The sequence below is a fragment of the Hyaena hyaena genome, unplaced genomic scaffold (assembly GCF_003009895.1).
Source record: "Hyaena hyaena isolate Hyena2069 unplaced genomic scaffold, ASM300989v1 scaffold_1167, whole genome shotgun sequence".
Lineage (NCBI taxonomy): Eukaryota > Metazoa > Chordata > Mammalia > Carnivora > Hyaenidae > Hyaena > Hyaena hyaena.
In genome coordinates this window covers 476,473-487,269 of record NW_024081799.1, presented here as the reverse complement: position 1 = coordinate 487,269, position 10,797 = coordinate 476,473, and the positions used below count along the sequence as shown (strand labels likewise).

At 38.1% G+C, this 10,797-nt stretch overlaps 1 protein-coding gene across 2 annotated transcripts in view; it reads right to left on the bottom strand.

Annotated features, from left to right (window-relative positions):
- Nucleotides 1-485: 485 nt before the first annotated feature.
- Nucleotides 486-10,797, bottom strand: part of TAF15 (TATA-box binding protein associated factor 15) — a 28,694-nt gene continuing 18,382 nt past the window's right edge. For both annotated transcript variants that reach the window (XM_039222620.1, XM_039222621.1), the window contains exons 8-16: nt 9,995-10,029; nt 9,342-9,374; nt 8,029-8,138; nt 6,887-7,016; nt 3,964-4,056; nt 2,770-2,851; nt 2,565-2,653; nt 1,943-2,456; nt 486-624 (exon numbers count right to left, since the gene is read on the bottom strand). In XM_039222620.1, coding sequence (XP_039078551.1) covers nt 585-624; nt 1,943-2,456; nt 2,565-2,653; nt 2,770-2,851; nt 3,964-4,056; nt 6,887-7,016; nt 8,029-8,138; nt 9,342-9,374; nt 9,995-10,029 — 1,126 coding nt within the window. In that variant the 3' untranslated portion in view covers nt 486-584. The remainder of the gene's footprint in view (nt 625-1,942; nt 2,457-2,564; nt 2,654-2,769; nt 2,852-3,963; nt 4,057-6,886; nt 7,017-8,028; nt 8,139-9,341; nt 9,375-9,994; nt 10,030-10,797) is intronic.

Below are 10,797 nucleotides of genomic sequence, written 5' to 3'. Positions count from 1 at the left end.
ATCAAAACCATCTGCTGAGCCCCATATAGACTCCTAGGTCTAGCTCTCCACACTTAAGAAGTTTTGACCAAGTAGACCTAGGTGAAGCCTAAGAATCTGTAATTTTGACAACCTCCTTAGGTAATTCTGACATGTACTCATTCTTGCAAACTACTACTCTAAACAGAGTAGGCACTCAGTATTATTGAAAGTAATGTTTTAAGTTAATGAAACAGAATGCATTTCCTAATTCTTTAGGGTTAGACTCTGCTATAAGTAACTCCTGAGTGTGACAGAACAATGCACTAATGTACAAAAGTCCACAAAACAAGCAGCCTTTATTGCAGTAATACAAAACACTTTCCATTTTGGCAATATTTTACAACGCACTTAGCTTCAAGGGTTGGAAAGGAGAGGTTGGAAACTAAACGGGGAAATTTCAATGGATGTTTCTAAAAGAAAAACTGTCCCAGCCCTCCCACCCAAATAAAAATCCAAATGTCAATTTCACTACCCAAGAAGAGGCCACGAGGAAAGCAGCAGGCAAAACTCTGGCAATTTCACTATGGATCATGTCAGAGACAAAGGAACATTCAAAACAGTCATCAGTATGGTCGGTTGCGCTGATCATTTCTGTAGTCGTTTCTAGGAATGAAAAATAAAGAGCCAGACTAAATTGATTTTCTACCAATGGGGAACATCAGACACTTTCTCAGGGTGCTGGTGACTAGGTCAGCTCGACAATTTCTGTAAGAATGACACCATACCTTATTTATTTCTCTGCGCCTAGAAGGTGCTTAATATCTAATTTATCAGCTTTAAGACCCATGAAGTTCCTGGAAGATTTCTGCTATCACTAACACTTCAAAACTTTCCATCTAGCGTAAGGACTCTAAACCACTGTGGCATTTCGGGAGGTCAGAGAGTGTGCCAATTCCAGCACTCTAAACAGAAGAGTGTCATAATAGAAAAAGAAAAGCACACATTTTCATGTAAGAATTCTGGGTCTGTCACTACTATGTGAAAGTTACACAATTGTTTCTTACTCCATAAAATGGGAGATAAATCTACCTCATGAAGTTGAGAGGAAGACTAGAACTAAAGAACAGAAAGACACTTTCACAGGATTTGCTATACAGTTAAGACATGTTCAATAGATAATTACTAATATCTAACAATTATATAGCACTTACTGCGGGCCAGGAACTATCATTATATAATCTAATACAACTCCATGAAGGAGGTACTATTGGCCCTGTTTTATAGATGGGGATGTTGACGCTCCAAATAAATGGTTACGTAACTTGCCTAACATCACACAGCTAGTAAGTGGTGGAGCCAGAATTCGAACCCAGAGATGTCTGATCTCTGAACTCCATGCTCTTAACCATATGCTATACTAAGTCTCACTACCCTATACTGCATCTGGCATATTGATGCTTAGTATAATAATCGAAGTTATTTTCCATCACTGGTTATTCGACTTTTTCTGCCTCTACACCATTCATGTGCACAACACACTCCCATCAGTACCATCATGAATTTTCATCTGGAAAAGGATTACCAGACTATCGAGAGAAACAACTAGAGGGTGGCATGTGTCACATGTGATCTCAGAAATGCCCCTACGACAACTGTGCTCCCCTTCACTTAGATTAAGAACCTGTGATTTACATACAGTTTCAAATTATCTCTCAATCTCAATTAAGTTTAGCCATGAGAAAGAATAACAGAGTCATATAATCATACAAATATAAAGATTTATGAAACAATTTCCAAAACAAAAGGAGTTTTAGAAATTTCTAAGCAGGAAACTAAATGAATCATCATCTTGATTGACAGTTTCCAATGAAGTTCAAATTCCAAAAAACTGGACATTAAGAAAATGTGACACAAAGGGCTTGAATCCTAAACTCTAGGAGCAGTGAAATAAAAAGATTAACAAGTACATTCCAATACTCACCTTCCTCCCATTTTGCCTCCATAGCCACCTCGGTCTCCTCCATAGCCACCACCACTCCTGTCTCCTCCATAGCCTCCACTTCGGTCTCCACCATAGCCACCGCCGCCACGGTCTCCTCCATAGCCCCCCCCACTTCGATCTCCTCCATAGCCGCCTCGGTCTCCACCATAGCCGCCTCGGTCTCCACCATAGCCGCCTCGGTCTCCACCGTAGCCACCTCCTCGGTCTCCTCCATAGCCTCCGCCTCGGTCTCCCCCATAGCCGCCACCTCGGTCTCCTCCGTAGCCGCCTCCTCGGTCCCCACCATAACCGCCTCCTCGGTCCCCACCATAACCGCCTCCTCGGTCCCCACCATAGCCACCCCCACTTCTATCTCCTCCATAGCCGCCGCCACCACTTCTGTCTCCTCCATAGCCACCTCCACTTCGATCTCCTCCATAGCCGCCTCGGTCTCCACCTCTGCCCCCACGACCTCTATAGCCCCTCTCTCCACCATAGCCTCTTCCTCGGAAATCTGCAAGGTAAAAATGCAAGTCAGTGAGACCAGCAGAATAATGTAAAGCACCCTTAATGCTAGTCAGAAGATAAATGCCATGTAATTGCTGTTAAAAAGCTGACCCACCTCCTCCTGAGGGACGAGAGTCCTCTGGTCTGGGCTCATTACACTGGTTGCAGGAATTCCTTCGAGCAAAGTTCATATTTCCACATGACCTGAGAAAGGAGGAAAATAAAAATGTTCAATAGTTTCCAATTGATTCAGAACCCTCTCTTGCATCCTCTGACCCCAATCTCAACCCTATTACCAACAAAATAAATGGGATGCTTACGGATTAGGGCAAACCCAGTCCCCACTTTTGGGGTCTCCACCTCTCCCCTGAAAGCCTCCACGACCTCTGTATCCTCCACGGCCTGGGGGAAAGGAGGGTAGGGGAGAAAAATCAGCAACAGACATTAACAAAACAGAGGAAAAGCCAGAGTAAGTACCCATCAATAACTGGGCAGCCACCCCCAAAATTAACCCCTTATGGTAGGACTATGATTCTTTTCATTTGAGACTTTACTTAGTAAATTCAAGAAACATATGAAAAGACCTTAAGCACATAATACAGTACAAATAACGCACTAAAAAACTTCAAAGTCCACTTTCTATAATACCTTACCCTCTGAGAATCTCAGTGATAAAGGCAGAGAAAACATATTCCAAATTTAAGGAATTAAACACAATAGAAATGAATTAAGGTGAAGGCAACTGTATCAGGGAACTTAAAAACTGGTCAGATTACCTAATTAGGCATCATTTAAACAACTGTATCCTGATCTCCAGGTCAATAACAATCTGCTACACAGTTTTCCAAACGGATTTCTAGAACCTTCTTTCAACTACTTTTTTAGCTATTATGACACTTTATTTACCCAATCTCCTTTCAGTACCTACTCTCACTTCAAGATATAAGGAAAATAGATGGAGCACCTGAGTGGCTCCATTGGTTGGAGTGTCCAATTCTTGATTTCAGCTCAGGTCATGATCCCAAGGTTGTGGGATCAAGCTCATGCTGAGCATGGAGCCTGTTTGGGATTCTTTCCCTCTCCTTTTCTCCCCTGTGTACCTGCGCCTTCTTTCTCTCTCAAATAAATAAAAATTTCTTTAAAAAAAAAATTAGAAAATAAAGGGCACCTGGATGGCTCATTTGGTTAAGTGTCCAACTTAGGCTCAGGTTAGGCCCATGGGTTCGACCCCCAAGACAGGCTCTGTGCTGGCAGCTTGGAGCCTGGAGCCCGTTTGGGATTCTGTGTGTGCCCCTCCCCTGCCCCTCCCCTGCTTGTGCTCTGTCTCTTTCTCTCAAAAATAAACATTAAAAACAATTATAATTAAAAAATAAAATTTTTAAAAATTAAAAAAAAGATTTAAGTAAAAAGACCTAGAGGGAGAAAGGTAGTAGTTCACACAATAGAGACAGATCATGGACTCAAATTCAAATACTCTGTACAATATCCAGACCTGTGAGAAATAAGTATCTTACCTCGCCGCCCACCTCCACTTCCACTTCCTCTCATGAATTCAGGTCTTCTGGTAGCAAAGGACACTTTAATAATGTTGCCATGGAATTCTTTTCCTAAGAAAAGAGAACATAGTTTTTAAGAAGTGCTACTTCACATCTCTACCTCTCAACAAAAATATAAAACTATCTCAGAAACTTTTAGACTAATAACTGATATATCCTCACAGAAATTTAAACACACTAGCATTCCAAAGAATCAAGGTAACAGTGCTAAAACATATCATCTATTGAATAGAGCAGATCTGTCACTGGGACCTTCTTACTGAGCAAAAAACCCACATCTAATATTTTTATATGGAATGAGTCAAATGCAAAACCATGTGTGTGGTATGCTACCACTTCTACTTTTTTTTTTTTTTTTTAGTCTATTGTCAAGTTGGTTTCCATAGAACACCCAGTGCTCATCCCCACAAGTGCCCTCCTCCATGCTCATCACCTCCCTTCCCCTCCCCCAACCCCATCTGCCCTCAGTTTGTTCTCGGCATTCAAGAGTCTCTCATGGTTTGCCTCCCTCCCTCCCCCCAACTATTTTTCCCCTTCTTCTCCCCCATGGTCCTCTGTTAAGCTCCTCCTAATCCTCCTATACGTGCAAACATATGGTAGCTGTCCTTCTCTGCCTGACTTATTTCGCTCAGCATTAACACCCTCAAGTTCCATCCATGTTGCTACACATGGCCAGATTTCATTCTTTCTCATTGCCATGTAGTATTCCATCATATAGATAAACCACATCTTCTTGATCCATTCATCTGCTGATGGACACTTAGGCTCTTTCCATGTTTTGGCCACTTCTATTTTTTGAAGGGAATTACTGTGTGGGTGTGCACATGTGTGCACATGTACCTTTACAAGTACACATAAGCTATATATATACTGCCTATTATGCTTCACTCTCAGCAGGGGAAAGATCACTGGGGGTCAAAGGTTGGAAAAAAGGCTCATTTTTTGCTATACACTTCTGGTACAGTTTGAAACGTTTTACCATATCCAAGTATTAGTTTTAAAAGTAATACATGCAAAAAAATGCATGCATATGTGATTAATTACATACCTAAACACATACATATATTCTGCAGCCGCAAGGCCTTTGGGACAGGAATTAATTTTTTTACATTATATTAAACAAGAAACTGACAAATAAGGAAAAGTTACCCAAGAATTTTATAAACTGGTCAGAATTCCAGGAGCCTTAGCTCCCTGACCAATGCCCTTATCTTTATGGCTGGCAACTTTTTGCAGTACCAGACAGTTATAACATAAGTCACTCAAGGATCAGTATTTTCAAAGCTGCAGAATGACCTGAACTATGGAGTTAGGTTTAAAAGGCTCATATACCCTGTGGGCAATAGGCACAATAACTTTTTAATGTAGGAGCAAAAGGGATTATTGCTTAATTCACCAAAACTATGGCAAACACGGAAAAGCGAGGAAAAATAGACCCAGCCTTCAAGAGCTAGGTGATAAAGTCCTGACAGATTAATGCAAAAAAGTAAAGAATATGAAGGTGATGACAGATAGAGAATCACAATTTCATTTTTGAAGAAATGCAATTATGTTTTTGAAAGACACAGGTACAATAATCTCAGAAGTGGAAGGCACCGCAAATATCTGTCAATCTAATTAGTATGGGTAAGTCCTTTAGAGACAGTGGAGACAGAATGCCTGAGTTTGAATCCTAACTCTGCCAGTTAATGCTATGATCTTGGAAATTAAACAGCATCTTCATGCTTTAGTTTCAGTATCTATAAAATAATAATAGAGGGTTTGTCTCATAGGGTTACTGTGAGGATTAAACTGAATTAATGCATATAAAGCTTTTAGAACTATGCCTACACTATAAACCACAGTAAACATGCAGTGTTACTTCTTATTAGGGTACAAAACAATGAATTTCTAATAACATGAGGAAATGACTATTAAAATGTTAAGTGAAAAAAGCATGAAACAAAACTACATTTGGGATATAATGATAAACTATTTTTAAAATACATTTTAAGAATGGAAGGAAACGTAAATAAAAAATATTATCAGGGTGCCTGAACATCTGACTTTGGTGCAGGTCATAATCTCATGTTTTATGAGTTCGAGCCCTGAGTCAGGCTCTGTGCTGACAGCTTGGAGCCTAGAGCTTGTTTCTGTGTTTCCCTCTCTGTCCCTCCCCTGCTCACTCTCTGTCTCCCACTCTCTAAAAAATAAACATTAAAAAAAATTTTATTTTAAATACTATCAATGGTTATCTCTGAGTAGAGAGGACTATGGATGCTTTACTGCCTTCTTTTACTCTCCCACATTTTCTTATTTTCAGGGGGAAAAAAGTCTTACTATTTCTTCCAAATATGTATTAACTTTATATTTGAAGGGAAATTAATCTAAATTTACAAAAAACAAATTAAGCAAGCCAACCCTCTAAATCTCCATCAGCGTGACTTCAAGCACATGGCATAATAAGGAAATATTTGAGACAAACAAGGAGAGAGATCATTTATCTCATTTCTAAAGGTATGTAAAAACACAGGCCTGTATTTTTAATAGAAAACCCACAAAAGTAAACATGGAAATAACCAGTCTACCAGAATACAGTTTGGCTTCAAGACGAAACAACATTTATCCAACTGCATATTGAAACTGTATGAATGACAGGCGCCTGGGTGGCTCAGTCGGTTAAGCATCCGACTTCGGCTCAGGTCATGATCTCACGGCTCGTGGGTTCGAGCCCCGCGTCGGGCTTGGTGCTGACAGCTCAGAGCCTGGAGCCTGCTTCAGATTCTGTGTCTCCCTCTCTCTCTCTGATCCTCCCCTGTTCACCCTGTCTCTCTGTCTCTCAGAAATAAATAAAACATTAAAAAAAATTAAAAAAGAAAAACTGTATGAATGAGGTATATACCATCAAACCAGTCAATGGCTGCTTTAGCTGAAGGAGGGTCATCAAATGACACTGTTGCCTCTCCTTTGGGCTTCCCTGTGTCCTTGTCTGTATACAGATTTATCATTGGCTTTCCAGTCTTCTTATTTGTCTGAGGAACAAACATGTTGGTATTAGTGTTCTAAGAAAAAGTGGTCATAAACCAGATAATTAAAGATTTTTTAAAAATCACATATACATACTACAAATACTATGTACCTAATATAAAAATGAAGTTATCTATAGGTTCTGAAAAGGGAAATTCTCTTAAGATACATTAAGTAAACCCAAGCCATGAAAATGATACTGTATACTGTTTTATCTATGTATAATTTCTTTAACTCCACACCAAAAAAAATTTAAATAATGCTTCAGGTAAATATACATATTGTAAAACATTAAAAAAGGTCAGAAAGAATGAACACCAGGCAAATTTAATACACTGCCACTAATCTATACACACTGAAGCTGGCTGGGATGGGAGTGGAAGACAAAGAAGAATGTTTACTCTTCAGAACTGTGTGAATTTTTTACACGTCATGAGTAAAAAATTTCTTAAGAAATTTTAACTCCCCAAGAAAGAAAAAAAAATGAGTATTACACAGAAACCAAAACAAGAATTGGAAACTGATTTCAGGCAAATGCTACAATCTACTAACACTATTCTAACTGCTGCTTTCTAGTTGAAGACATGAAAAATACATGCATGAAACAAATAGTGCACAAGACACAACTAAACAATGAACAGAGTTATGGAATAAAGCATTATATATTGGGCTAATGTATAGCGCAGTTTGCATATACTGGCCATTTCAGAATCCAAAAAATGTTCTCACAATCTCATTTGGTTCTCACAATTTTAGGACCTAGGCAGAGACTATTTTTAGAGCCCAAGATTGAAAGCTAAAGCTGTGGAAGGCTGTAGAAAGACAAACACAAGGAATAAAATTTTCATGTATTTAGCAAATTTAGCAAAAGGCCTACAGACATGGGTGAACATGAATATCAGGGAATTTTAAGAGACAGGCCTTACTGGATATGGGCTTACTATATAATCTATGTATCTTAACAAGAATTTGTTAATAATTATGAGATTTTCAAATTAAGCCCTACTTTCTACTCACCTTGATAATTCCTATTTGCTTAAAGAACTCCCCCACTTGATCTGTAGACACACCCTCCCCAAGTCCTTGTACAAAGATTGTGTTGTTATCTGAATTATCAGATTCTGAATCTAAGGGGAAAAAAATTATGGTTAATTTTACATATTCCTTGGTTTTACTGCATCTTGTTTAGCAATCAAAAGTAATAACTTACTGTCCAATATTCAACTGTTTCCATGACCAAAAGGAAAAAGAACCAATATACAAAAAAATCTTGTATCAATATGCAAAGTGATCACCAGGTTTTTGGCAGCAGGTCAAGTCTTAAAATTCTTACAACTAAACTTCAGTTAAAGTGGATCAAGTCCACACTGTGAAATATAATTAAGCAAGATCTTAGAAATCTTGCTCTTTAGATTCAGATACAGGGCTAAAGTTCATAAAGAGATGAATAGAGTTAGTATAAATCAGCGTTCCTACCTTTGGAGAACTTTAACTCTTTATAGCTAATCAATACTTCTAAGGCTCTCTAGTTAGAAAATTCTCCAAATCTGACACTTTGGACTTCCAAGCAAGGCAAGCACAACAGCTGGTTCCCATCCATTACAAGAAGCTTTGTAGGTACCAGAGGGTTAGGGGCACCTTGACACACACCTTACCTGATGACACGCACACTTTTGGATTAGTACAACAAAGTAAGAAAGATGTACAAAAATTCAGTCCATCAAGGGATAATTCAGAAATTGCCATCCATATAGAATACTTTGGCATCTTAATAAAAACAAAAGTTCTGATTTCAATATATATTAAAATTTTTTGGCTCAAATAGATTTTTAATATCTAAATCATAACTCCCAAAAGGCTGCAGGTAGCCTTGAATTTCATTCAAAAATAAAAGCCACATAAAATAAGTGACCTCTGCCAGGATAAGACAATTATGTCAGGTAGGAACTCTGGTTTCTTAGGCCCACTAGGGCCTAATCCAATCCAATGTAATATTTTCTTGAACATAGTTTTTCTACTAATTCCACAATGATACCAACTCTCTCAAATCTGATGTAGCATTTAAATAAATAATGTTAATTCGAATATTTCTTCACAAAAGAAAAAGCAGAACATGGGAAACCACAAACAGCAATTTTCCCCAGGAAATTTTCCAATCAATTTCCCTAAATTTTTCTTTCTGATGTTTTTAGAAGCGAAGCTCCCCAATTCTGGAAGCACTATCAAATTAAATCTTCCTCCTATCCTAACTCCTCCAACATTTTTTCCTTGAAAAATTGGAAAACTAACAGTCTCTTAGTGGCAAAGTCACAAACTACCATAAACCTTACCAGCATCTGGTCTGGGTCCATAATCCCTGTGACCTGAGGGAAAAGAAAAGAAAAAGAAAAAAAAAGCTATTTAAGGCAACTCGTTAGAAATCATGAAAAAAAGTAATAAAAACCAAGGCATGAAAAGTCAATACTTCCAAAATCCTTGAAAGTCAACCAACACAGATTTACAAAGTAAATATATAAATTAAGTTTTATTAAGTTTAAGAAATCAAGCTGAAAGTCAATATTTCCTTAAACTTGTCCCAGACGGTACCCGCCACTTTGGCATTATACTAGTTATCACTTTTGTTAAGCTCTGGTTGTGAAGGCTGATTGGAAAACCCTAATAATTTAAAAGCACCACGTCAGCTACCTTTTTTAAAAAATGTATTGTCACAATCCACTGAAAGTCTCATTCATTGGTCACCACAGACTCTTTTCATGCAAATTCACTGCGCAGAAACCCACTGGACTGTTTGAGATCAACTTTGGCTTTTTAATGTTTTCTCTGATATATAAAAATGTATATATATTTAATTTTTTTTAAAGCACACAACACACACCAGCCTCAACAGAGTAAGAAAAGGCTCAGACTGCGTCTGCGGGATATTGGTGGCTTTTAGATTTATATAGCATTTCCACTGAAACATTTTGGGATACTCAGCACTTACCACCAAAATTTTTGAAGCCACCGCGGTCACCACCACTGCAGAGGAAAAATTGAAGAAATGATTTCTTCCTTAAGTCTCTAATGTGCTGAGCCCTGGGCTCAATCTACACTTAACTGTCATAAGTAGAGCGCCTAGGGAAACAGTAGCACCTCTAACTTCCAGTAAATTCCATTTCATAGACTCCAAAATGTTTTCACCTAAGTGTTTTCCCAAGGATCTATTTCCACAAGGGTGCCTTTTCAAGCTTACTACAGAATGTATCTAATCTACTCTTATTTTAAAATCTTCCCAACCCCACGCCAAAGGGATTCTATTCATATCATAATTTAAATGCTGGAGGCACGGAATGAAGAATGATAAACTGGAGCAAACATTCTTTCCAAGGGGATATTTTTTAAAATATGAGGACAAAGGAAAAAGACTGGAAGAACAATATAAAGCTAGGTTAAGATTTTGATTCTAGAACAGGTGAGATAAAAACTTTAGTATGTTCTACTGTGAAACCAAATTATGGTTTTATGAGATTGAAAAAAGGTACAAGTATACATAAAAGTGAGCCTGAAAGTAGTCTAAAAAAAAATCTCAAATTATTCAGAAATATGATAAAATAAGCACTAAAATAAAGTATAACTTAAAACTGCCCTCCTATACCCAATATACTTCATATAATCTCTTCACATCAGAGCTACTGACATCCATCCATGCCACCAGATGCTCTGTACACCAATCAGTAAACCATATTAGAGACAGAAAGCAACATACTCCAAAATCACAGGTACCTAACAAGAAAATGACTCTATTTG